Source organism: Phaseolus vulgaris, chromosome 9 (assembly GCF_051622355.1).
Source record: "Phaseolus vulgaris cultivar YP4 chromosome 9, ASM5162235v1, whole genome shotgun sequence".
NCBI classification, from domain to species: Eukaryota; Viridiplantae; Streptophyta; class Magnoliopsida; order Fabales; family Fabaceae; genus Phaseolus; species Phaseolus vulgaris.
Window position 1 is genome coordinate 29,973,570 of NC_143506.1, and position 27,149 is coordinate 30,000,718.

General features: G+C 32.0%; 2 protein-coding genes across 3 annotated transcripts; one reads left to right on the forward strand and one right to left on the reverse strand.

Annotated features, from left to right (window-relative positions):
- The first annotated feature begins 9,394 nt into the window (after positions 1 to 9,394).
- On the forward strand, positions 9,395 to 15,089 carry LOC137821509 (vesicle transport v-SNARE 13). Of its 2 annotated transcripts, none has more exons than XM_068626132.2 (6): positions 9,395 to 9,616; positions 9,883 to 9,990; positions 13,619 to 13,677; positions 13,752 to 13,940; positions 14,369 to 14,539; positions 14,775 to 15,089. In XM_068626132.2, exons 2-6 carry the CDS (start codon positions 9,897 to 9,899, stop codon positions 14,925 to 14,927), a joined length of 666 nt encoding a protein of 221 aa, XP_068482233.2. In that variant the 5' UTR covers positions 9,395 to 9,616; positions 9,883 to 9,896; the 3' UTR covers positions 14,928 to 15,089. The 2 variants fall into 2 exon arrangements, with proteins under 2 accessions (XP_068482233.2, XP_068482232.2); XM_068626131.2 differs by having other exon boundaries at positions 9,409 to 9,616; positions 9,874 to 9,990.
- A 5,045-nt stretch (positions 15,090 to 20,134) lies between these two features.
- LOC137820243 (two-component response regulator-like APRR1) lies at positions 20,135 to 25,911 on the reverse strand. The gene is made up of 6 exons (XM_068624208.2): positions 25,147 to 25,911; positions 24,494 to 24,655; positions 24,258 to 24,391; positions 23,243 to 23,410; positions 21,770 to 21,866; positions 20,135 to 21,508 (listed from the first exon to the last, which is right to left on the reverse strand). The coding sequence occupies exons 1-6, from the start codon at positions 25,313 to 25,315 to the stop codon at positions 20,553 to 20,555; spliced, it is 1,686 nt and encodes a 561-aa protein (XP_068480309.2). The 5' UTR covers positions 25,316 to 25,911; the 3' UTR covers positions 20,135 to 20,552.
- Positions 25,912 to 27,149: the final 1,238 nt, after the last annotated feature.

Here is a 27,149-nt window from a genome sequence, read left to right on the forward strand (position 1 = left end):
ACTTCACTCATCATATACCTCTCTCAACCAACTCAATCGTACATGGGCATTGCGACATTGCCTCATCTCAGCCTTTACACGACCCTCCTCAACCAAGATAGTCGCAACTCCATTGTACTCTAAAGGGATGTATTTAGCGAATTTTCTCAAAATGGACATGTGTAAAAGAGATGATACATTATCAAGTGTGACTGTCATTTCACCTATGGGAAGGTGACACATCATCAATATAGTGAATTATGAATTTAAATTATTAATATTTTATTAAATACATTTATTAATTAATTAATTATATAATGTGAATTAAATTAGTTAAGAAATATTATTACTTGATGTGATTACCCTTTTTTTAGTGTTATACTATTTTTTAAAAAAAAAATACGAATTGTGATATATTGAAAGTTTGTAATTTAAAAATAATTAATATTTTGAGTTATTTTATGTAAACTACTAAAATAATTTAGGACATCTTAATTAAACGATAAAAAGATACTTTTAATGTTAGTAAATTAATGAATTTTAAAATTTATTCACTATTAATACTTGTAAAAAATAGAAAAACAGGATTGAATTATGTTTTAATTAATTTTAAAATATTTTTTAAAAATGTCATCTTATAATGATTAGTTAGACTATGTTTTTAGTATATATGAAGTGATAAAACTGAGAATTTTGAGTCTGATGGAGTATAACAGATATACACTGCATAGATTAACTAGTTTTCTTGGCTAAAGCATGTATTATCATAATATTTATCCTTTTCCAGGTTAGTATAGACTATAATAAAATAAAATGTAAAGTAGATGAGGAATGAGAAGAAATACATTGAGTAATTTTATATTAGTTCATCTTTTCCAATAAATTACATCCAATTCTCAATCAACAAATTGAGTTTTACTAAGTAAAATACTAATGCAAAGTACAATACGAATATTCTTCTTGATCCCTTCTTAGACAAAATCAAAGCCTTAATGACTATTTGACCTTCTTTGTCTAATTTATTTTCATTTGATTTGCACCTACTCTTTCTCTTGGTGAATTTGTTCTTGTAACTATCATGTTTCTATGGAAGGGTTGTGACTTGGATAAAGTTTCCAAATTTATCTTGTAATGGATGTTACAAGGAGGTGAATAAAGTATTGTAGGGTTTAATACTTTGTTTCTCGATTATTTTTCTCTCATTAGTTTTGTTGTGTGATTGTAAAACTTGAAAGTTATGGTGGTATGATTTGGTTGATATGGTTGAGTAACTAGATGTAACTCTATGAACCAATATATTTTTTTGTATTGAATTCTCTCTCTCTCTTTCTCTCCCCTCTCTCTCAAAATTGGTTTATTAATATTTATTTAGAATTTTTTTGCACTAAATTGGTTTGCTTGTTATTGTTTGCAATACTAGTTCCTTGCTCAAAGATTGAATAACACTTTTCATTCACAAATTTGAAAAACTTCAAAAGTTCAATTCATCCCCTCTTGAACTTAACTTCTTTATTCTAATAGAAACTTTGATGTAACAAAAATATAGAGTAGACGAAATGGATAAATGATGGATTACTTGTTGGAGAAGAAGAATCCAATAAGTGGAAATTGTTTGGAGTGGTAGAAGCTTAGAGGCTTTAGAGTGTTTGAAGGAGGAAGGGTAGTGAAGAGTGTATGCTTAAGAGGAAAATCGACCAAACTCACAAGGAAGATGCCTTGTTAGTGGGATAAAATAGGAAAAGATTCTTAAGGTGACTCAAGAACAAGTGAGATGCAATTTTATCATAATAATTGTACTTATTCATAAATGAATTTACAATAGATGAAGATCCCTATTTATATGAGTTCTTGGCCAAACCTTGAAGAGCAAAAGAGAAAGGGAAATAAAAATTGTAAGCACCACACATCGTAGATCAAATATCACTTGTGCACTCATGCTTTACGCATGTGAACATGTGAAAAATGTGAAGCATGTGCCCTAGGGTTTCTATTGGGCTTGGATGAGCTCAATTTAAACTTTAGCAAGACTCATCTAGCTATTTACAACCCTACACTATCATATTACATTTCAAGGTTCAATTACAAGCCCAAACATTGTATTTGGTCCAAATACAAGCCCAAATATCTTAGACTGTTTGGTCCATTTGCAAGCCTTCTTATTCATATTCTATACATTTTATTATACATTAGGGATTGTCTATGATGAGAGTAGTTTGGGCCAAGTAGGTCAACAAAAGCTCAATCTTCTTGTATTCTTCGGACCAAGCCATATGTCTTTTGTCTTCTTATTATTTGGTAATGTGTGGCTATATGGTTATTCACCATGTCATCCCTCTTAAGAAGGATCTATCATTATATATGCATTGGTCTTGATGATAATCTCCTTTTAATGGTCACGTCTCTTTCCTCCCTCTAAGGTCGAATATCATTCTGTAATAAACACCAAACAACAACAAAACGAGTTGTATATTTGCTAGCTTCCTAAGAAGGACAATTTCCTCAAAGGTATAATTAAAATAGAATTGACTCTTAATGTCCATGCACATTTTATAAAATGAAATACATAGACAATGTTATTAAAAATATTTTTATTGATTTTTAACTTTTTTTTTATTTCTCCCTCTTGTTACTATCATGTTTCTTTTATTTGTATTTGTTCTTTGGCCAACTCTACAAAAGGTTTCAAATAAGAAGAAGATTTTGAAGAAGAAGAGTTCATATTATTGTAACATTCCTTGAAGGATTTGAACTTTTCATCTTATTCTTTTAGAAATGATTTTTCTTCTTTTGCTCTAGCATTCCTCTTTCTTCTCTCTACAATTTTTTTATTTATTTTTCTTGTCCTTACTCTAACATCCTAAGCTATTTTTCTAAGATAGCAAGATTGTTTTCTCTCTCTATCCTTCTCTTTTCTTTTTCTATTTTCAACTTGGTTTTCACTTTATCCTTCATCACGGTGATAGAGAATAAAGTACAAACATATTTTCTCGATGAGTGAACGTGATTTTATTAGTAAGATCATCATGAATAACTTTATTATCAAATTGTCATGGTCAACCTAACAAAATAGGACATGTTTCCATGTAACTAGATCATATAAAATATTGTCCTCATAGTGGCCTATGGAAAGCTTCACTTTCACTTTTTGATTCACAATCATATCCCCATCTTCATTAATCCAATAAGGTTTATAAGGTTTTAGATGGAAAATTGGAGTGAGGTTTAACATTTGAACCAACCTAGTACTACATTAGTGTTATCATGATCCATTATCCACAATGAGAGAATAAGATATGTTCAAAATATTGCATCTTATTTGGAAAATGTTCTCTCTTTATGATGTACTAGGTTTATTGGGGATGAATCTCCTAATCAAAAGGAGTTCTCCATTACAAGGATAAGCAACCTCTCCCCAAGACTCGCATTTGCTTTGCTTTTCTCCTTTCTCATTGGAAGAGGAAGAAGGAAAATTAGTTTCATCTTAAATGTAGTACAAGTCTTCGCCCCTTAAGATCATAGTCTGTTTGTTGGGACATTCATAAAACTTATGGCCTCTACTTAAGCACTTCAAACATTTGATATCACTAGTGTGAGTGTAAGAAGAAGACTTTTCATTTTCTCTCTCTTAGTTCTTGCGTGGTTTTGTTATTGGGTTTTCTCTAGAGTAGGGTTTCTCCCTTTAATAATATTTCCTTAAATAAGGTGAAAGCTCAAATCTCTAGATTAAGCCCACTTAGGAACCTAAAGATGGAGCTATTTTCTTCCTTCCTTATCCCTGCCCATATCATATATAACTTCATTTGTTGTCGATATTCCTCTACACTTATGTTCTTCTGATGAAGCCTATCAAGCTTGTCTATAAGCTCCCTTTTGTAACAAGATGACAAATGCTTCTTTCTCATGGAACTTCTTAGATCATTCCAATACTGGATTGGAGGATCATTGTGGAGGCGTTTCTCTCTCTCTAAAGAGGTCCACTAGTACATCGCATATCCTTGAAAACTCAAAGTAGGTAAGGATACTTTCCTCTCTTCACTAACTTGATGATAAGTGAATAGTTGTTCTACTTGTATTTCTCAATCTAGGTAAACTTTAACATCATCTTTACCATGAAAGTGTGGAAGGTCTACCCTAAAATCATTAGGTCGGGTTTACCTTCTATGTTTTTTAGGATGTGGTTGGTAGAATTCTTTGATGCAAAAATTATCCACATTTTAATTTCCCCCTAACTAAGATCCTTAAATAGAATTACTTTTACCCTTGCTTAACTTTAATTTTGTTTTTTAATTTTTTCTTCCTTTTGTTTCAATATTCTAGTTTCTTCCTTTAAAATAACAAGATTAACCTATCTTTCAATTTCTATTTTATTTTATAATGGTCTCTTGCTTTCTCCATAGTTTTAATGGTTTGAATTTTTGAGCTAAGTGTGTTAAAGTCTTTGGAAAAGAACTTAATCACTATCACTATGTTGGGAAAGATGACTAAACATATTGAATAAAAATGTTTTCTAACTCTCAACTAAGAAAACAATTAAGAACTCCAACCTAATTCAGACACTAAGTAACAATGCTAGCCTTTGGAACTTGCCAAGTTACTATATCTAAACACATGAAATACAAAAGATCAAGCTAGTAGACTCTTAATGGCGAAAGCTTCTTAAAACTTGTGAGCTTTTAAGACACTTTCACTGTCTACACGTGTTGGCTATTACAAGAAAGTCACCACTTTGAATATGGAAGAACACCAAGATCCTCCCAAGACACCCAAGGAAAACAAGCACTATACAAAGTGAAAGAACTTATAAATTGTAATGGAAAACAAACGAAAGGAAATAGAAAGAAAGTTACTGACAAATTCTTCTTTACTACGGATTCAAATTGGTTGATAAAGCTTTTCCGTCACAAAACTTAGTTGCAAATTCAATTTCTATCAATTTGTACAATTTTAAAAACTTTAAGTCTTCAATCTTGCTCTCAAATATCCCAAGTTTTTGTCTCTCCTTTGAAATGGATCTCCCACTTGTAGAAATGACCAAAGGAATGGTTCCTATTTCGCCTTCACAACATGTAAGAGACTACCTTGTGAGTTTGGTTATCCTCTAAAGAAACACCCAAACCAAAGAAAATTTCACTCAGTTGGTGAAGAAATAAACCAGATAAAAGAACAACTTAGAAAAGCTCAAATAAAAGGGAATTGTATATGAAACAAGACTTCAATGAATGTCAAGAGGTGAAGGTCCATACTTATAGAAGTACTTGGTCGGCCCTTGAAGAACAAAATAGAGGGAAATTCAAATTGAGTTCCCCATGTGCTCCTCGTATATGTACCACAACAAAGTGAATCAAATGTCACTTGTGCATTCATGCTTTACACATGTGAAAAATGTAAAGCATGCACACTAGATTTTCCCCATTATCGGCCTAGGATTTTTATTGGACTTGGATAAATCTAATTTAAACCTTAACAAGAATCTTTTAGCTATTTACAACCCTACCCTACCATCCTACACTACAAGGCCCAATGACAAGCCTAACTACCATAGTATATTTGGACAAAATATAAGTCCAAATATCTTAAACTACTTGGCCCATTTACTAACCTTCTTATTTTTATTTTATACATTAGGGATGGTCCATGATGAAAGTAGCTTGGGCCTACTAAGATCATCAGAAGCCCAATCTTCTCATATCCTTATGGCCATGACTTTCTATCTTCTTATTCTTTTTGTGTGTGATTAGATGGTTTTCCGTGAATAAAAAAAAGAAAAAAAATCAATCATGGTGAGATATCATATAGTGACAAAAAATTTCTTTGATTCATCATAGTAGCAAGAGTTATTCAAGTCACAATGTGTCTTAATTCTCTGGTGTGCATGTATCTCATTTAGTATTGTTTTTTAGTGTTGACCGTTTGGTTGGATGTTGGTGGTTGTGCTCTCTGTAGTTGTTAGGTGTGTTTGGTCTTTTGTTATGTTCTCAGATGATGGATTGTTGTTCTGTATAAGGATTAGACCACCCCTGAAATAATTCTTATTTATTTATTTTTTATTGTTAATGAAAAAATTTTCTTTCACTGTAGCACTACATAAATCCTTGATATAGACTAATAATTCAATCTTACATGCTTTTTACAGAAGAATATTTCTTGAAAATTTTGTGGCCTAACCCAAAACTGAAACATGTGGTCTACATTGAAATCAATTCTAATGTTTAATTAATTCATGGACGACCATGCCATTGTAAAATCATAGCAGGAATCAATATTTCATTTTTGTGACTTCTTTCCAGTCTCCATAATATAGCACTTGTGTGACCTTCCGAAAGAGGTAATCTAAGGTACATGTAAGTTGAAGCACCATTTTTTCTTGACTAAAAATAAGTGTATTTGAAATCATACCCTTAGAACTCTCACTAATGTCACACATTGGACATACTCATCATCAAAGTAAATAATTTTTTTTGATTGAAGTGACGAGGTTATGGTTTTAGAAAGAACTTGACATATTAAAGGATAAGTAGACAGTTGCATAATTATACCTAACATGAAAATTTTTATTAAAAAAAAGATAACGAGACCGTGTGATAAGAATCTAGTAATGAATTAGCTTGAAATATTACAAAAACTTGATTTGTTTTATCTTTTTAAGAAACACGGTGAAACTCAAATATAATCATTTCTATACATGAATTTAATTCATAATGTTACATAAGTTTGAAGGGTAATATAACATAAGTTTGAAGGTAGCATCTATGAGTAGCAAGGTCTGTCACTTGTAGAAGAGGAAAATAACTAAGGTTGTGTTTGGATTGAGGAGACAATTTGATATAATGGATTTGGAGTGATTTCAGAAGAAAGTGTAAAGTGAGGTTGTTTGGATTAAGGTAGGTTAGAGTGGATTTGTGAGGAAAGTTTATTGAGGTTTGTGAGTGATATGATGATGGTAAGGGGTTTTTATTTTTTTTCAAATGTATAAAATATAAATTTACAAATTTACCATTTACTTAAAAAATATTTAAATAATAAAGTATGAGATATTTTTGTGTAAATTTTAGTTAATTAAAATTTTATAAATACATATAAAAATATTTTCATTAAATTAAATCAAAATTAAAATTATCTTTTACTATTGTTAATATTATTATTTAATAAATTTGTTTTAATTATTATTAAATATGTATTTTTTTAATTTTTATTATTATTGTTTATAATTTATTATTATTATTATTATTTTAAAAATTTATTTTAGTTACTAGTATTATTTATAATTTTATTACATTTTATATATTATTTCTATTTTAAATTTTAAATATATTACTATTATTTAATAGTTTTTACATTTATATTACTAATTTATTTTCTTTTATTATTACTATATAAATACATTTATATTATTGCTATATGAATATATTTATTTTATTACTATTATATTATATTATTATAATTAATTATTTTATTTTTATTTATGTTATAAATATATAGTATTTTTATTATTATTATTATTATTATTATTATTATTATATATAAAGTGTTATTTTATATGTATATAAAAAATAATTAAGGGTAATTTTGACTTTCTACCGGTACTATGTGAATTTTTTGTAAACTTTCATTCCTATTCTTCACATGGTATATTAGATTCATTTTATCTATCTCCCCCAAATCAACTTTATTTTCATCCTCTTGAATCACCGGAAACAAACCCTAAATTTCATTATCTTTCAATCCGAGTGAACACGGATCAAACGAGCATAAATCATCTCCCCCAACCCCTTTTATGTTTTATTTGGATTAAGGAGTGGATTTGAGATGATTTAAAAGGAAAGTGTGAAGAAAGTGAGATTGTTTGGATTAAGGTATCTTAGAGTAGATTTGTGAATAAAGTTTATTGAAATTTGTGAGTGATATGATGGTTGAGAGGATTTTTAATTTTTTTTAAAATTTGCAAAATATAAGTTTACAAATTTACCCTTATCTTTAAAAATATTTGAATAATAAAATATGAGATTTTTTTTAAAGATTTAAGTTAATTAAAATATTTGATGTAAAAAAATATTTATTTTTATTGAGTAATTTTATTTTTATTATAAATACATTAAAAAAAATATTTTCATCAAATCAAATTTTTTATTATTATTAATATTATTATTTAATAAACTTATTTTAATTATTATTAAATATGTAATTTATATTTATATTTATTATTATTGTTTACAATTTATTATTATTATTATAATATATATATATATATTTAAAAATATTATTGATCAAATATTTCATTTAAAAATATATAAATGTATTTAAAATTATTTCTATATTAGATAATATTATTATGTTTTATATTTAATACTATTATTATATAAATTATCCTTTGTTATAGATAATTATATTTATTATTATTAAATAATTTTATAACATCACATATTCTATGTGGCTTTCTTGACTAATCTTTGGGCACATTTCTTCGCTCACAAATACACGGAAATCAGTAAAAAGAAACTAACATAATTTGTGTATTTCTTTCTTCGTATGCATTAAACAACAAAAAAAAACAAACAAAGCCTAAGTATTTCTCCAAACATTTCTGGTGATAGAAAAAATACTATAAACATTATAAAAAAAAATAATCACAACATATATTTAATTTACAATTGTAAAAAAATAGTCTCTTCAACATTCCACATCGACTCAAAAGTAGTCATCTAAAAAAATATCTTTGTCTTAGGAAATTAATCACACTCCAACCAAAACAAAGCTAAGAAAATATTAAAAAATAAATAAGACATGAACTTTAGAATATGATTTTTTTAAAAATTCTTACTTATTTTTTGGTAGAATTTAAACAATCCAATTATTTATTGTAATGAAATTCTGTTCTTTTAAAATGTTATCCAAATAACATATTTTTTCATAAAATTTTAAATTTTTTTAAAATTTTCTATCCAAACATGCCATAAAACTTTATTAACTAAATTGTTTGGTAAAAACCATTTTGGAGCATCTTTTTTTTTTTAACTTTTCTTTATGTTTTACTTTATCAAAGTTTTAAATAATAATTGAATGATTAGTGGAAGTGTTGAATAATAATTGAATGATTAGTGAAATATTTTACATTTTTAACTTTTGTAATTAAGTTATATAAGTTCTTATATTATTTTTTATTAAGGACAATATACTTTTGGATAAAAGATATGATAATCGCAACACCTAAAAATGATCAAATATTTAAATTAAATATATTATTATAATATAATTAAGAGATAATTTTTAACCATCATTTTATTAAAATTAACTTAGCTCATTTAAAAAAAAACTTAAATTAAAGCACCATAACATAATGTTTAAATGTAAAGGATGAAAGCATAAATGATTAGGAACATAAGAGATTAAAAAAAGTAGTCTTTTAAATTTCAAAAACAGGTCAGAAATGTCAATCCAGTAATTCCATGGCAAATGCGTAAATACTCACAAGTTCGGTGATGCCTAACGAACTCTCTCGTTGTTCCTTCTACTTCAGTTGGTTCGTTGTATTATTTGGACAAGCTCCGGTGCTTTCTCCGCCTCCTCTCCTCCGATCAATCTCCGGCAAATTTACGGTCGATATCCGGCAACTCTCCGGAAAGCCTCCGATCATTCTACGGTACGCTTTTTTGTCAACCTCCCTCGACACTTCACGTCCATCCTCCTTTTTATTCATCAATTTGCTTGTTATTTTCTGAGATTCCATTTATTTGCAAACTTTAAAAATCATAAATATATTTATGGGAATTATGGGAGAAAATATACAAAAGTGTCTTTATAGATGTGTGTGTTTGAAATTAACGTTTAAGTAATTGTGATTGTTACTGTTGTTGTTTCTAATTCTGGTATTGGATCTGATTGATTCGAATTGGGAAGGTACGGTAGAGAAATTGGGAACAATGAGTGAGGTATTTGATGGGTATGAGCGTCAATACTGTGAGCTATCAGCGAATCTTTCGCGGCAATGCACTGCGGCTTCTGCTCTTGATGGAGGTAATGCAATCAATCTTTTTCTTGACTCACACTCTTCAATTCCACACTTATATTATTTCAGAGGGTAATGATTTTGAGGCCCTTGTGAAAAACTTTAGGAACGGGAAGAACGTCGTAAAAAGGTTGGGTTGACATGATATTATACAATATTTGCAATTTTTACATTCTAGCACCTATACCTAAAGGCTACTTGTTTTAGTTCTAAACATACACTTTTTAATCCATTTTAGTTCCTAACATATAAAATTATAAGGATTAAAACAGATTAAAACGTTTGTATGAAGTAAAATGAGTTTAAAAAATTGTATGCTCAGGGACTAAAACTAGTAGTTTCTATGTGTATGGACCAAATTGCAATGGTAGTACTAGTATAGAGATCAAATGAGTAATTAAACCTTATATAATTACTTTCCGAATACGATGATATAGTTCTACTTTTCATGATTACGGTTGTACTGGTAGTTAGTCTAATCTCTAATTAATAGGGGATTTAACTTATCTAAAGTCGTTTACAGAGCCTATTAATCATTAACAGACAGATTCAATACAACCACTCAAAATTTTAGTCAAGAACAAAAGGGATATCTACTTGTGATACTTGAAATCAATTGAGAAAGATACGATCTTTAAAAATTAATTAATATTAGTTAAGATTCAGAAGATAACAGACAACTAACTATGTCCTATAAAATACATCTCTCACGACGAACATGGGGACGAAACTGGCATACTTTGGTTTGAGGCCATTTAAACTTTGAACCAAAACATTAATGCCCACCGTGTGGCTTGGTAAAACTCTTCCTACCTCCACATAATAATATATAAATTTTTTGAGAAATAACTCCAACATCATGAGGAATTAGAGACAACAAATTCAACCTGGAGATAATGGCTAGTCTGCATCAAATTTTGAACACCATATGGGAACTGCAGCGTGAAAATGCAAAGGCCAAAGGTCAAGTAGAAGAAGCTCAGGCTGAATGTGAACGACTGTGTGAAGAAGCTCGCGTTGAGCAAGAGCAACAAAGAGAAGAGGCTCGTGTCAAGCAAGAGTGATTGCGGGAAGAAGTGAAGATGTTATGCCAACAGAGGAAGTCATTCGAGCACATGAGAAGTTACAAAAAGGCCAATGAAGAACTGTAACAGGCCATACGCAGACAGAGATCCACCGAAGGAAATGGGGCAAATCCTTGCCCGGTACACGCTCAAGCAAATCCACAACCCTTCTCCAGGGCGATCATGGAAGAACAAGTACCCCCTCACTGCATGGTTCCCTAGATCACACCGTTTTCAGGATCTAGAGAGCCACTTAAAAGCTTTTCGAGTACAAATGTTGATATCAGGTGACTGGGATGCTATACAATGCAAAATGTTCGTCGGGACATTCACGAGCACCACACTCTAATGGTTTAGTGGAATTCACGATGGAGTCATCAACTCTTTCCAGACTTTTTCTCAAATATTTGTGGAGAGATTCGCAGCCAATAAAGTCAAACCTCCACGAATTTTCGATCTCTTTGATATTAAGCAGCAGGAAGGTGAACCTTTAAAGAGTTATCTTAATCGTTTTTACGACATCTCGGTTCGCATACATCAACCCAATTAAGAGATGTTTGTTGATGCTTTCATCAAAGGACTGCGGGCCAACCCCTTCAGTGAGTCCCTTATTCAGAATAGGGTTGATTTTATGGCTGAAAGAACAGATCGTGTTCTCGGACATCTTAGTGACTCATGGTGCAAATTTCATCAAGCTCATAGACACGATATTGAGAGATGTTATGCCTTGAAGGCTCAGCTCGCTAAGCTAGCGAAAGAAGGTCATCTAAGGGACTATGAAGAACCGTTCTGAACAACTTCACCAATCCCAAGTCTTCGTCCTTCAATTACTACAAAGCATGAAACTCCCATATTGGGTGACTATGATCAATCTTGAATCCCAGCTCAGCTGGTGTAATAAAACTGTTGATAATGTTCAGCTTAAATCCCAGCTCAACTAGTGTAATAAAATTGTTGATTGTGTTCAGCTTGACTCCTTGCTCGACTAGTGTAATAAAACCGCTGACTATGTTCAACTTGACTCCCAACTCGATTAGTGTAATAAAATCGTTGACTATGTTCAACTCGACTCCCAGCCCGGCTAGTGTAATAAAACCGCTGACTAGGTTTAGCTCGACTCCCAACTCGGCTGGTGTAATAAAACTGCCACTTATGTTCAACTCAACTCCCAGCTCGACAGGTGTAATAAAACCGCTTATTATGTTCAACTCAACTCCCAGCTCGGCTGGTGTAATAAAACCACTGATTATGTTCAACTTGACTCCCAGCTCGGATGGTATAATAAAACTGTTGATTATGTTCAGCTCGACTCCCAGCTCGACTAGTGTAACAAATCCACTGATTATGATCAGTCTTGTCTCCCAACTGGATTGGTGTAATAAGACTACTATGATCAGTCGCACCCCCAGCTCGGCTGATTGAATTTTGTTGATCAAACTCGCTTCCAAATTTGATCAAATTGTTTAGCCCAATTAGCTCTGTGATGAATGTTCTTTCTTGATTGGTCTTTGTCATGTAAGACAAATTCTGATTAAAGACTAAGGAGACATGTAATTTAAATTTGGGGAAAACGATAAGGGAGAATAGGGCCTTAAACCGATTAGACACAACTTACATCGTAATTTATTTCTTGATTTTTTGTTAGATAAACCTCTTTGTCTCGTATACTTGGCTTGAGGCTGAGGAGTTGTGTATTGGTAGTTAGTCTAATCTCATATTAATAGGGGATTTAACTTGTCTAAAGTCGAATATAGGGCCTATCAATCATTAACATAAAGATTCAATAAAACCACTCAAAATCTTAGCCAAGAACAAAAGGGATATCTACTTGTCATATTTGAAATCAGTTAAGATAGATAAAAACTTTAAAGATTAAATAATATTAGTTAAGATTCAGAAGATAACTAACTATGACCTATAAAATACATCTCTCGCTATGAACATGGGGACGAAACGACATACTCTGGTTTGAGGTCATTTAAACTTTAAACCAGAACAATTGCATTACTATAAGATTATTAAATGCTTCTCTTTGAAAGTTGATTTCATGCATGCTGGAACTAATTGATGTAATGTTTATATATGATTTTAAAATTGGAAAACACTTAAATGAAGTTCTTTAGATGCTTTTTAGTTCTGTTGTCTAATTAAAATTGGAGTTTCACACTGGTAACTTGCACAATAAAAGGGGACATTTAAAGTTGGCACTGATTAACAAGGTGGGCTCCTATTTTGATTAGAGAACAACACTTAAAACATCTGAAAAACTCTTATGTTTTGTCGTTTAAAATTCCCGTTTTGCTAGTTTCTGCAGATACAACTATAAGCATGCTGTATGAAACTTAAACATGCATCAAAGGCTTGCTATGGCGGAATGCATGATGAAGAGACCTTGCTCCTGATAATTTATTTATGTTTTTCATATAATTTCTGCTGAAGAGGCTTTAGCTTGTTTGTTAAGGATGTAGTTTTTTATCAACTCTCATCCCACAACTTACACGCACGCACAAACAATGGATAAGGTCTGTAACTTTCACTGTCTAATGTTTGCGGGTTACCGTATGTGCTGCAGAACAAAAGAAGCAGAAACTTTCTGATATAAAAGCTGGATTAGATGATGCTGACACATTGGTATAATGGGACTTTTCTTCTCTTTCTCCTCCTGATGTTTTGCTCTATTATAATTCTTGCTTGAATATTTTCAGATTCGGAAAATGGACCTTGAGGCTAGGAGTTTGCAGCCAAGTATTAAGGCAACTCTTCTTGCCAAGTTAAGGGAATATAAAACTGATTTAAAAAATTTGAAGACCGAAGTTAAAAGAGTTACAGCAGCTAATGTCAGTTTCGCTGCTAGAGATGACTTGTTGGAATCGGGAAGTGCTGATACACTGGCGGTATCTCTCTTATATATCCTTCCTCAGATATTAATAGGTGTCAATGTTACTAATTCTGAACTGGAAGATTTGAGACTGGATTTGGCTGGTAATTTTCGTTGTTAGAAAAGGCTTTTTGGAAGTTAAAGTGGTGAATTGCCTTCAAGCCAAAGTTGGCCAAGTATGTGGGCCTCCAAGCCGTAATACCCACATTTATATAACATTAAATTACTGAAGTGTTGCGTGTATTTTAGGGATGGAGAGAGCGAGAAACATTGCATGATGTTTTGATATTTTGAATCTCAACTTCGGATTCTTTGACATCTGCAATTTCACCTCCATCTCAGTACTACGTTTCTTATGTACTGCAGTGCATTGATAGATGTTAATATATTAGCTTATTTTCATTCATTTTGCATTCTAATAGCTAATTATGGATGCTAGGACAGGTATCAAATGATCAAAAGGGAAGACTTCTGATGTCTACTGAAAGACTTAATCAGTCCACTGATAGAATAAAGGATAGCAGAAAAACAATGCTGGAGACAGAGGAGCTTGGTGTCTCTATCCTCCAAGACTTGCATCAACAACGTCAATCCCTACTCCATGCCCATAAGACAGTAAGTTCCACCACTAGGGAGTTTTTAACTCCACTTAGTAATGAATGGCCCCCTTTTATCTAGGTGATTTAGCATTGGATGCTCAAGCTCAACTAGCAGATGCACTTATAAGCACTTCACTGTTTAAAATGGTTTCCCTATATAGAATCCATCTGACCTCAGGCCAGTCAGATCATGTTTTCCCAAACCTTACTCCTGATAAGTCGAGTAGAATATTAATCGTTTCTCGTTTCAGCTCCATGGGGTGGATGATAACATTACCAAGAGCAAGAAGATTTTGTCAGCCATGTCAAGAAGGATGAGCAGGAACAAATGGATTGTAGGCTCCTTATTGACAGCTATGGTCCTTGCAATTATAATCATTTTATATTTCAAGCTGACTCGTTAGCTTGCTATCTTGGCTTCTCCTATGACTAAGTATGTGTTGCCTAACAATGTCACTGTGTTTTTCAAGAGCTGTTTGAGCAATGGTTCTCATTAAAATTTCTTATTATATGAAAAACTATTTGATTTGAGAAAATGATAATAGTACCATTACACATTCCTGTGATGCATCATTGTTCATTTCATTCTATGATACTTTAGATTGGCGTATGCAAAGAAGATAGAAATATCGTCACTATGCCAAAGAAAAAAAGAACAGAAATGGTACAGCAAATTATTGTCGCTAACGTTACACAGATTTTACATGACTTTTTAAAGTTGCAAACATGCATGCTTTTTTTATTGGATTTGACTCCTATACAAGGCACATGCCCTTTAGAGCCAAATCCTTTTTTATTCATTATATCTCAATTCCATCCTACCAAACACTTTCGTTGCATGCTACCAATTCACTTTCAATTTTTTTTGTCAACATAAAAAGTGGGGTCATTAGTATTTTATATTTTAGAATGATTACAAAATATATTTTGTAACAATTTTAAGGTACCAGTAAACTAAAAAATCAAAATGACATAAATTTAAAAAAATAGTAAAACAAAACTAATAAACTATTATGTAAATTTTATTTTATTATTATATATAAAAGAGTTTAATATTTGAAGATTTTTCAGTGCTTAAGTCAGTAAAATCTTGAAAAAAAATATTAAGTAAGAAAATTAGGTGGGTACTATCTGTGGGATCAATGTGTATTTATAGGTTTTTTAGCCCCTTGAATAAATGCTAAAATAATTGAAAGATAATTACAATAAAAAAAAAGATATAGTTAGTTACTGAATAGTTATAGTTTGGAATATAAGATATAATCATTCGGTTATAACCGACTATTGTTATCATATATATACATCTTTGGTGGTAGGATACCAGATAAATATATTATTATATACATTGAGTTATGTTATATCTTCGAGTATCTCGAAATCACTGGTACTTAAATTCTCCAAGTTCAAATCCATAAACTAGGTGCATGTTAACCAATTTGGTGGATGAACAAGTTTTATAGTGTTTATAAAGTATTATCTTTGAGTAATTAGTTCTGAGGTTGCATTTTCACAACCATTTTTTTAGAGGTCAATGCTTCGTGACCTTCTTACGGTACCAAGTTTATTCAGAATTTTTCAATCATAATTTATGATAGATGTCATATAACAGTGTGATTTCTATTGTGAATCAATGAGAGATTTTAATCCTTAATGATGAGTTATCCCCTTATTTTGAGGTGTTGCGTTACTTAAACAACTAACGTTTCATTTTCTATGACATGTTGTCCTAATATGCGAGATTTGAAAGTCATTGTTTTGCGCTTAAAATGGTCATTTAAAGCCTTTCATTTTCTATATATAGGACACATTTTCAACCTTTCACATTCTTTTACGCTTTTATGAGCTTTTTAACTCTTGTGTGCAAGTATTTTCTTCGTCATTCTTTACATACCACTCATCCTTCGTTCTTAGGTACGTCATGACCTCTTATTTTTCTTTTTTTGATTCCTCTAATGAGAATAGCCTTCTGGTAAGCAAAGTGATAATTGATATTGGGGCAGAACCATCCCCAAGTTGCACCGGCTCGTTTTCTTCTCCCCATGTATCAACTAGCTTTCATATTTGCTTACTTTTAAAGACATTTGAAACACTCAAGGCAGTGGAGGAGGAAGGTTGTGCAGTGACTTTCATTGTTCTCTTTTTTTTCTAGTTTTTGTATTTGTTGGTGTATCGTATTTTTCAGGTATGAAGTTTATCTATGTTGATTGGTGGCTCAACATAAAATGTGTTTCATGAATTTTCAAGGATGGAGTCCCACTAGAAGTGTATGCACCAATACCTTGGGTGGAGATCAAAAATGATGAAGGACGCTTTTACAAAGCGAGCCATGCAATCCTAAGTGGTTACCTCCCTTTGTATGACATTTTGGAGGGAGGTCAAGTTTGTGATATTGGGTTTGCTATTTGAAAATCAAGATAAAAATCTTGCACTAAAAGTATAGAAAAAGTTTATCAAATTTTTGGACAAGGAGTGATACCATTCCAAAATTTTGATCCCTTAAGAGTGGCTGGGAAAATCTTACAATGTACTCCATATCTTTTAGAATAAGTTGGCCTCAGTCATGTATGTTTTACATGCGCCTCTGGATTTGATTATCCATTGTACTTCTTGATGGTAAGCCCCTTCCACTTTTGAGGAAGTGGGGCGTTTATGATTTTTGGGATGAAAAGATAGAATTCATCAAGGCTTTCTTCCATTGCTTCATTTAGCAGGGGTATTGGAACAAACCCTAAAAGGTTGTTTTTGGTAATATGCTTGCAACTCCCTTTTTCATAACGATCCATGAGCCCAATTTGGTGTTTGGTGCTCGACGTTGGTTCTATTTGTGACTTGGATTTGGTAATCAACATGAAGTTGTTATGTCCTACCTTTGCTTTTTGCCTCTGAAATTGGGCATCGTGATTGGTCATCCCCTGTCCTCGACATGTTATTTTTTCACTAGGGTGGGACGAGACTTAGTTGTGTGCTAAATACGTTGGGTTTTGTCCCACAAATTCTACTTGATTTGTGTGTTTTGATCCTAGGTGAACATTGTGAGTTTCTCATGGAAAGCTTGTAATTCGACTCAATGTTGGTTTCACATGAGTTCAAAGTCCTTATATAACTTGGCTTGAATGCATGCCAAAATATCATATTTTGGAGGTTCTCCTCATGTTTTTTAAGGAGACTTTCCATGTGTGTTTTTAGGGTGCTAATAATTGAGGGGTCATTCTCTCTATGACGATGAGGTGTTTCATGTAAGCACCATAAGACTTATAGTTTGGAAAAACTTTTATCCATGTGTCACGGTGAAAACTAAATGTTCTTATCGAAAGGAGCATTACTCTTCCAACATGGAAGGAGTAGGTCCCAGAATAAGCTTTCCAAAATAACTTTCCAAAATATGTTTCTAGAAAGACTCTGGGGTATGCATCAATTCTCGGAAACAACTTTTCAATTCTCTCAAAATCCACAAAAAAGTTATTTTCACATTCAAATGCGAGTAACACAAATGCAGCAGAGAAGGTTAACCTCGTTAAGGTAACACAAACAACCTCAACTAAGGACATATTGTACCTGCTAGTTTTGTAAGTATTATCCGTCATCAGCACAATGTTAAACGAATTTAGTAGTTTCACTGAATTAGGGTGTGTCCAAAATATATCTTGCACCACATTCGTCCTCATGAAACCTACACAATGAAGATACATGTCTCGCTAAAATAACATCATCAATTGTTACGTTTTCGTTTTGTGACCTCATTTTGATCTTCGTTACACAATAATGGCATATTAAACTTTCTTTGTGGTGGTGACATTCTAATCATTATGTTCATTGTTAGCAAAATATTTCTAGGCTTCAATGAACTCTTTGTCATATCAACAAGCATGGACTTCTCATTAAGTGTTACCTACCAGCATATGGATGGCCTACCAACGTATTAAGTGTCATATCAACGAATTTTGGAATTCAAAATTCAAAACAATCAATATAAATTATGGAAATATTTTTAGAATTTATATTCACTATTCTTGATTCCTAATCTATAATTCATTTTTTTTTTCATTCAAGAATTGTGATGGAAGACCATCCCAACCACCTAAACAATTAGACTCAAATGAGAAAAAATTTGGATCATAAGATTCTTTTCTAGAAGATTCTCCTTTAGTAGGTTTTCGATTTAGGTTTTTAATTTTTGTAAAGAAATTTTGGACTTCGTATTTGAGTCATTTTAATTTAAGATTGTAGGGCTAAAGAATATCGACATGGCACACAAGGCTCCACATAAGCTTCCAACATGGCACCATCCATTTTCCTTCCTTCCTTTTTCACAAAGTGACTTTTCTTCTTCATGGAGCACATGGGAAGCTTCATGTTTGTCTTCTCTCTTCCTTATACCACATGTCAACTTATTAATGGAGAGTTCATAACTCACTTTTGCATGGAAGTCTTCGCTTTTAAATAGATCTCACAAGGATAAATTTGGTATTTTAGAATTTATGGGATTACAGAATCAAATTGAGGGTTGGAAACCAATTGGCTTTACTTTATAAAAGCATCATATGGTTGGACATAACAAGGTAGGATCCACTGAAACAAGTTGGTCTCTAACAATCTGCAAATATGGTTCAAATCTCTCTTTCAAGAGATGTTCACATTAAATATATGACAGCCTCGTATATGATTAACTTCAAATAAAGAAAAAATAAAAGTGTCAAATATAGAAATATGTATCATGTATGGTGTACTATATTAATAAAGTATATTGGAAAAACATGTATTCGGTCATTCAATCATATATTATTTTGCAATTATATATTTGATATCTGCAAGGATTTATAATATATTCTAACAACTTTATTTAAATTAATATATAAAGTTTTATTTTATATAAATAATGCCAAAGAAATATTTTTATTTATATTGCATCATAACCTTTAGAAATAAAATTAAAAGTAGAGAAAAATTTATTTATTTTAAAAATGGATTCAATATAAAATGTTTATTTAATAGCAACCATAAGATATAAATACACATCATACAAACATAAAGAATTTTACTTATAAATACATTAAAATTCAAATTATAAAATAATTAATTATACTCTTGTCGTGTCACAGATTTTCTAACCCATAAGAATAGAAAGTAATTATCTGTGATACTTCAACTATCGGTTGTCCAAAGAATTTTTAAACATTATGAAATTAAAAATAACTACATTACATGTAATAAACATTTGTCAAATATTATATATATATATAGACACACACACAATTACACAATTTCTTAAATTTATATTTTAAGATTATTAAATAAATAATGTTATTTTCATATTTGAATCGATATAATCCTTCACTTGTCAATTATTAAAAAGCCACCACAAAACGCTTTTAACAATAATCACCAAAAATATCAAATACTGTGGATGTTATTTCAAGTTGACAAAATTACTCAAAATTTTGGAAGTTAAAAGTTAAATGACTCAAATAACTTCTTCAAAAGATACAAAATCAAGATAAATTTTAAAAATAAGATAAATGACCAAAAGCAACTGAAATTTTACTATGGCAGAAAATTGATTTATCATCCCGAGAACAAAAAAATGTACAAAGAAATTTAGGGGGCATGAAAGTAAAATGTTAAACAAATAACTCATTTCTCAGGTCAATTTTTTAAAATGTCATGACATTTCACCATAAAATAAGCAGGAACAAACTGCTTGCAACTGTTTCAATAAAAAGTAAGCATGATACTCTCAGCCGCAGTGGACATAACCAGCAGGAGGTAATACCTTCAGAAATAGCTCAGAAGGATCATTTAGTGAGCTGCTAATGGAAAATGACCACGCAAGAGCTTGTTTCAACTGTAAAAGATGAGGTACATATTGGATCAGCACCCCAGATACATGAGAGCAGGTGCACATGCTAATAATTTGATGCTTTGGTCAGAACTTTCCAAAAAAAGTAAGGAATCCTTTTGATAGGACAATATCAGTGCAGAAAGAATGGATTGGCCCTTCATTTTGTCAAGTAAAAGTAGCAATTACATGCTCAAGCATCCTCAGGAGAAGAATCTCTTGCTCCCTGGTCATCTTCATCCTCTTCATCATCATCTTCATCATAGTCTATTGATGCAGGCTGTCCATTGAGATCCATATTGGCGCCGTTTAATTTTCTGACAAATTGTCCCCTCACTCGAGGCCGCCTTTCAGCAAGTCGTTTCCGGTTAACATACCTAATTTTCTTATCAAAGCAGCGCTCTTTCCTTTTCTGTCTGAACTTCATTAGTGCTGCTTCTCTCCTGTCAACTTTACTTAATTTTGCTTCTGATGAACTTGAGCTTCCAAATGATGGCCATGAATGGGGTTGAGGAACCTGACCAGGTTGTAAGCATATACTCATCGGGTAGTATGGGAAAGATGCCATCCCCGTTCCGTGAGGACCACCTTGGGGAAGATGACTGTATTGAGCAATCATAGCTGCACTATGATGATTCTGTAGGTCCTGCATATTCTTTTGGTGATACATTTGGGCAGATGAAGGCATCATAACATGATTAAAACCTCCTGAAATATAATATGGATAAGTATGTTGGGAAGCCATGCCAGATACTTCATGCTCAGAACAATGAGTCCCATTTCTTGGATGCATCACACCCTGATGGAAATTTTTATCCTTGTGCTTTTGCGGTGAAACTTCCATTGATGCAGGTGGAGTACAAGACCTTTCAATAGAGAGAGAATCAGGTACACTACTGCAGCTGGGTAAGTCATCTTGCGATTGACTTTCACAGGTCTCTCCATTTTCACGTGTTTGAAGGTCATTCACCCCTTGTTGCGCACATGCTTGATGCATAGCTTCCATCCTCACATGTGCAGCACCATTGTTGTCTACATTAACAACCCCTTCAAAGTTGCTCTTCAGTATAGATGCTTTAACATACGTGAAAAAGGCTGATGACTCCCCTATCCTTAGTTCACTCTTCTTCGGACCAGATGAAAAATGTGCTACAAAATTACAATAAACTGAAATGGGTATGTGCCACAAAAAGGTTTAACCTCAGGAACTCAAATTTCAATTCAGATTGAAACCGTTCAGATATTAAAAAGTATGGATCTATAAAAGGCAAGCAAAAAACAAGTGATTTCAAAACAAGTTCCTACAATCATACTTAGTAGTTGGTGCTACACTGTATAACTTTATTTTTATCGCAAAAAATCAATAATTTATGGCTTTTAAAAAATATCAAATGAAGAAAAGAAGCACACCTGTTCGGTGATCATTAAATCCATCCACATCAGGCCTGTGCTCTGATGCATGAGCATCTAGAGGTTCCACAACAGCAGCACCAATTGCAATAGAAGACTGAAAAAATAAATTATATGTATAAATGACCACATACTACAACACTTATGATTTGAAGTTATTAGTAGCTACATAATAACGTTTACTCATAGCTTAAACACCCATTTAATGATGTCAGCTCACAGCTGACTGATAAAAGGTAATAGAGAAATGCTACATCTAAACCCATTTATACTTGCAGATAACTAGTATCCCTTTTCTGCACTACACGAACCTTTCGATCTGTGTGGAGGAGACACAAAAACTAAATATCAATGAATAACTACCGAAAAAAAAAATTAGATTGTTTAATAAAGACTGGATTTTACATTACATCTCTATCTAGTATCTACCATGGCCCCCCTCAATACAAGATGCCAACAGTCCTGCAGGCTTGAGGCGTGAACAATAAACAATCCACCTACAACTTTTAATAAGAAAAATGGGTAATGGTATATCAAGAAATCCATAAGGGGTTATGGATTTTCTAAGAGTAGCTGATCCTTCTGACCGAGATGTTCTCCATAAACAAATGTCAACCTTCAGAAGCAAAATAGTCAACAAAAAAGGAAGGGAAGGGTAAAATAGTCAGAAAGGTAATAAAGGTAAAAATGCCCAAAAGCTCTCAGGTCCTATATAAATAGTTATAATCTTGAGGTAAAACACACTGTTCGTTTTCTAGCCTTCATGTTGAGCATCAAAGTACCCTTTCCACGTACTCACCCCCATTTTCACTCGAGTCCTGACATCACACTGAGCGGAGAGGAGGAAGGCATCAAATGTCAGGAGAGGTAATTTGTACTTATTTGCAAGTACACATGGCACAGATCAGACTCTACCCCACTTAACATATTATGAACTAACCAAAAGATTAAAGTTAAACTATTAAGACACAAGAATGACTTAATATCAACTCTTAACACACTCCACATGTAATAAGGCTCTAAAGATAGTTGTGACTTTTTATATCTTCAATTTATATGAAAATAATATTTTTCAAAGTATCAGTTAATAAACTTCTAGGTTTTGTTTATGATTTCCATGACCATGCTACTTAAAATTGGTTTTATGGAATTAATTTATTTAAACTTAAATCTGATCCATTGCTTGAGTTCCTATGAACATAGTCATTTACCTTTGCTCCACAATCAACAATTTATGTTTACCTATATTTTCTGGAGTTTATAATTCAATCTCTATAGTGGCATCAGATTTGACGTTACCTTAACATTGAATGGCGATATGAAGACTTATAAGCATGTCAATGTCAGAGTTGAATTAAAAATTACCCCTTCATAGATAAATTTAATTTCAAAGTTTACCATGATGAACAAATTTATTGATTGGTGATCATGTTGGTCGAATTGTTGCATTATTTAAATACTTAAACATCTCACCTCTTGCTCTTGTTGGACTGGTAATCCCACCTCTGGATTGTTGCTTCTCTTGGACTTGTCATCTGTGTCATCAGAGAACAAGGTGGTACTGTTTGTATTGGCATCACTGGGGTCTGATGCTACAATATCAAACTCATAACTCAAGATGTTCTTCTCTACGAGTCCAAGCTGCAAGCAAAGATATAAAACCTGATTTCAATTTCAAATTGGGTAGGTCTAAGCATGAATTTGAAAATCAAGAGAAAAGTTCCAATATGCAAAGGGCAGAATCAAGCTAGGTAAAGTGAAGGGGCCGCCCTAACATTCTATATCCCATGCATATTGTATTGTTAATTCATCATCCATGTAAATTGTTTCTATATGAAGCCTCCAGTAAACTCAGGGTCCCTTCTTTCCAAAATCCAAATTATCTGACAATTTCAGTGTACATAACTTAATGCAATGCAAAAACGAAATTACCAAGTATAATTGATATCTGTGCGATGGTAGCAGGGACAAAGTTGTTTGGCTTTGCCCCTAAACTGCTGCACAGATTAGGTAGCCTGATAATTAGCATGCAATGTGGCTACTACAAAATCTTGAGCATATCCTCTAATAGTTCCATACAAAATTAAGCAAATGGTTGTGTTATCAAAAGAATGATGCAAACTGACTGACCAAAACATAGAAAACTTTTGGTAGAACGTAGTTTTGCATTATCAACCTCCAAACTTAAAAAAAAAAATCAAAAACTACTACATATATTTTACTCATCTAATATATCAAAAAATTATGTATTATATTTATATCGTATCATTCAAACCATGGTTCATGTGAGGCTTTAAATCTTGACAACCTAATTCCAAAACTAATGACTATGATATGATGGTAAGAGTTGACAGCACAAAACAGCGGTGAGTCAAATCTGCATCAATTTTATATTGCCCAAAATTTACAGACAATAGGTCGAAAACTAATGAAACGAAAAAATACAAAATGGGGAACATCCATAAATATGAAGTTGACCGATACGAACCATGCGCCTCCGTCTCCACATATGCGTCCACAAATTTAATAGTTCATTAGTACGTAAGGGCTTTACTAGATAGTCGGCAGCTCCAAGTCTCAAGCACTTAACAACAACGGATACCTCATCTTGTGCGGACATCACTTATCAAAACAAGATATTCAAAACATTGATGAGCATAATATAATTTGCTTAAATTCAAGAGTTTCACTGATTTCTTAGCAATATAAAGAACCAGAGCTTACTTATAACAGGGATTCTGCGAAACTCTTTATCCCGTGCTATGTACTTCAACATCTTCATGCCCTTTTTTGTTGGAAGGTCAAGTTCAGCCAGTATGATATCTATATGTTGCCCCTCTGCATTCAGTGCGTCAATTACCTGTCTCGGCGACTTTACTAAGGTCACTGTGTAGCACAGAGAAACAAGAGGTTTATATATATAAAATCTCAGGGTAGAATTGCCCTTATCTTTGACAGACAGACACAAATCTTCAACAAATGAGTATCAAAAGAGAAATAGCAAAACTGATTATTTCAACTGCTCATTGAAATCGAACACTGGCCCAAAGTACACCAACCGAGTTTCAAGAGGAACTATAGTCAAACATGGCTTAGGGAAATTCAAGTTTGACTAAACCATCCTTTCAAAGTGCTGCCAACTCACCAACAAAATCCGATTCCAAAGTACCCTTTTTTCTAGCAACATATTCAAATTAATACTGTTCACAAGACACGGCCAAACACAACACTTTTTTCTTCGGAATTTGAAAGATGGCATAAACATAACCACAGCAAGCAAAGATAGCACGCAAAAAGCAAACAAGTAGAAAAAAGGGAGCAAAAAAAACATAGAGGGTATTAAAAAGGATTGAGTTGAGTTGAGTATCCGTACATACCCTGATAAGAACACCCCAAAAGAAGTGTGAAAACCTCTTGAGAACTGTTGGAATCGTTATCGCACAACAAAATCCGCACCTTACTTCTATCAATGAACCCATCACCACTCTTCCCATGATTTCCACCCCCACTTTCTATATTCAAATTAATCTCCTCGCCAGACTCCATATCCAACTCAAAAATTCGATTTTTAAAAAAATAAAATCACACACTCAGTCACCTACTACCCCTAAACATCAAAACCACGACGCTAAGGAACTGAACAAGACCCCTCATTATCCGCAACGCCACTTGCCAACCCTCAATCAAAAATCAAAAGCTCACTCACCCAGCGAATCATGTCCTCCCTCAATCGAACAAAACCAAGGATGATCAAAGGGCACCGTTCAACGGCGCACGTTAGCAGAAGGGGAAGAAGAGTGGAAGGAAATGATGGTGGGTAATAATTGGGTGAGAGGAGTCGGCGAAGCGAAGCATGGTAACCTCAGGTTTGTGTGTTTTGGGAGAAAAGCGATTAAAAAAAGGGGGACTAACGTGCGCGGGGTTGGGTTAAGGGAGAGGCGCAGTGCGCACGGGGCGTTGCATAGGGAGAAAGAGACGTGGAAAGGGAAGGGGAAAAGCGCAAGAGAGAGTGGATAGTTGGGTAGAGATAGAGAGAAGGCCACGTCATCCCCAGATCTTTCTCATTCAACCAAAATGTTCAATCGCCGATGACTGTCCACAAAATATCCCATCACACCTCTGAATCAAATCTGCTCCATAATAAATTCATTCATGCAATAATCATTCTAAATTTATTCCATAATAATAATAATAATAATGGAAATTTTAAATATTTTTAATTTAAATTTCATTTATTAAATCAAATTTGAATTTTATTTTCATAATTGATATTTTATTAAAAGATTAAATATGTTATTTATTTTATTTTCACATTAAATTATTTTTATCTCTTCTCTAAATTTTAAACTTTATGCATAATTGAAGTAAGAAAAGTATTAGAATATATCATTATCAATTTTTAATACTATCAAACATATTTTTACTATGGATTAAGATATTAAAATACTATGTTGACTTATCAATATAAAACATATTTAATTGTTTATTAAATATAATATATTAATAGATACTAAAGTACATTTTACCTATTATGAGATTAGATAATGTAATACTATTTATTACACCAATACTTAGTATGTAAATTTTTAACAACAATATAATTTTGATGTCACTCAAAGAAATTTAAATAAGTTTTTATTACCATTGAAATTGGTATATATTGAAATTAGTACTTTTAAAATGATTTTAATTTTTTTATACTAAATATTTAATGAATACGTTAACCTAATTATGTTAGTACTCTCTTATTTGAAGTCACATGTTAAATTTTATATTTTCATGTGTTAATATATTGTAAATATTTTATTATAATAATTACATGTTAACACTCGCAGATATAAAAATAATAAAGTTATTGATATAACTAAATTAACATTTATTATAAACAAGCAGAGAAAAAATTCTAAATAAAAAGTAATTATTTTAGTCTCATTTTAACAGTTTTAACCAAGCTTATTTGTTTATTTTAAAGTTATTTTTTTTATAAAAATATTTTCATGTTAAGCATTATGCAACTTGACATCTCAAATAACGACAATTATCTATCATCACATAAAAAAACATTATTAAAAAGAGAAAAAAATACAAAAATATAAAAACTTAGACAAAATCTATATGTTAACTAATACATAAATAAATTATACATATTTATAAAAAAGTAAAATTTATTACCTATGGATTGGAGTTGATGGGTATGAATTATTTTAAAGTTGTTAGGATTACAACATTTACTTTCACATATTTGCATAGTTTTCTTTAAATTTTATGACAATAAATAAAACAAAGTCATAGAGCATATCAGTTTGAATATATCACATGAACTATAATAAATTTGCAGACTAGTTAGCATAATTTTTTTTTATAGTTATCCTTTTTCAAA

Excerpts from the sequence above, each read along its gene's own strand:
- LOC137821509 (XM_068626132.2), top strand. The coding sequence starts at position 9,897 with ATGAGTGAGGTATTTGATGGGTATGAGCGTCAATACTGTGAGCTATCA. Across the intron at positions 13,941-14,368 it reads GAAGTGCTGATACACTGGCG|GTATCAAATGATCAAAAGGG; the intron begins GTATCTCTCTTA and ends ATGCTAGGACAG. Across the intron at positions 14,540-14,774 it reads TACTCCATGCCCATAAGACA|CTCCATGGGGTGGATGATAA; the intron begins GTAAGTTCCACC and ends TTCTCGTTTCAG.
- LOC137820243 (XM_068624208.2), bottom strand. The coding sequence starts at position 25,315 with ATGGAGTCTGGCGAGGAGATTAATTTGAATATAGAAAGTGGGGGTGGA. Across the intron at positions 21,867-23,242 it reads CAGTCCAACAAGAGCAAGAG|TCTTCTATTGCAATTGGTGC; the intron begins GTGAGATGTTTA and ends TTATTTTTTCAG. Across the intron at positions 21,509-21,769 it reads ATTTAATGATCACCGAACAG|CACATTTTTCATCTGGTCCG; the intron begins GTGTGCTTCTTT and ends GTAATTTTGTAG.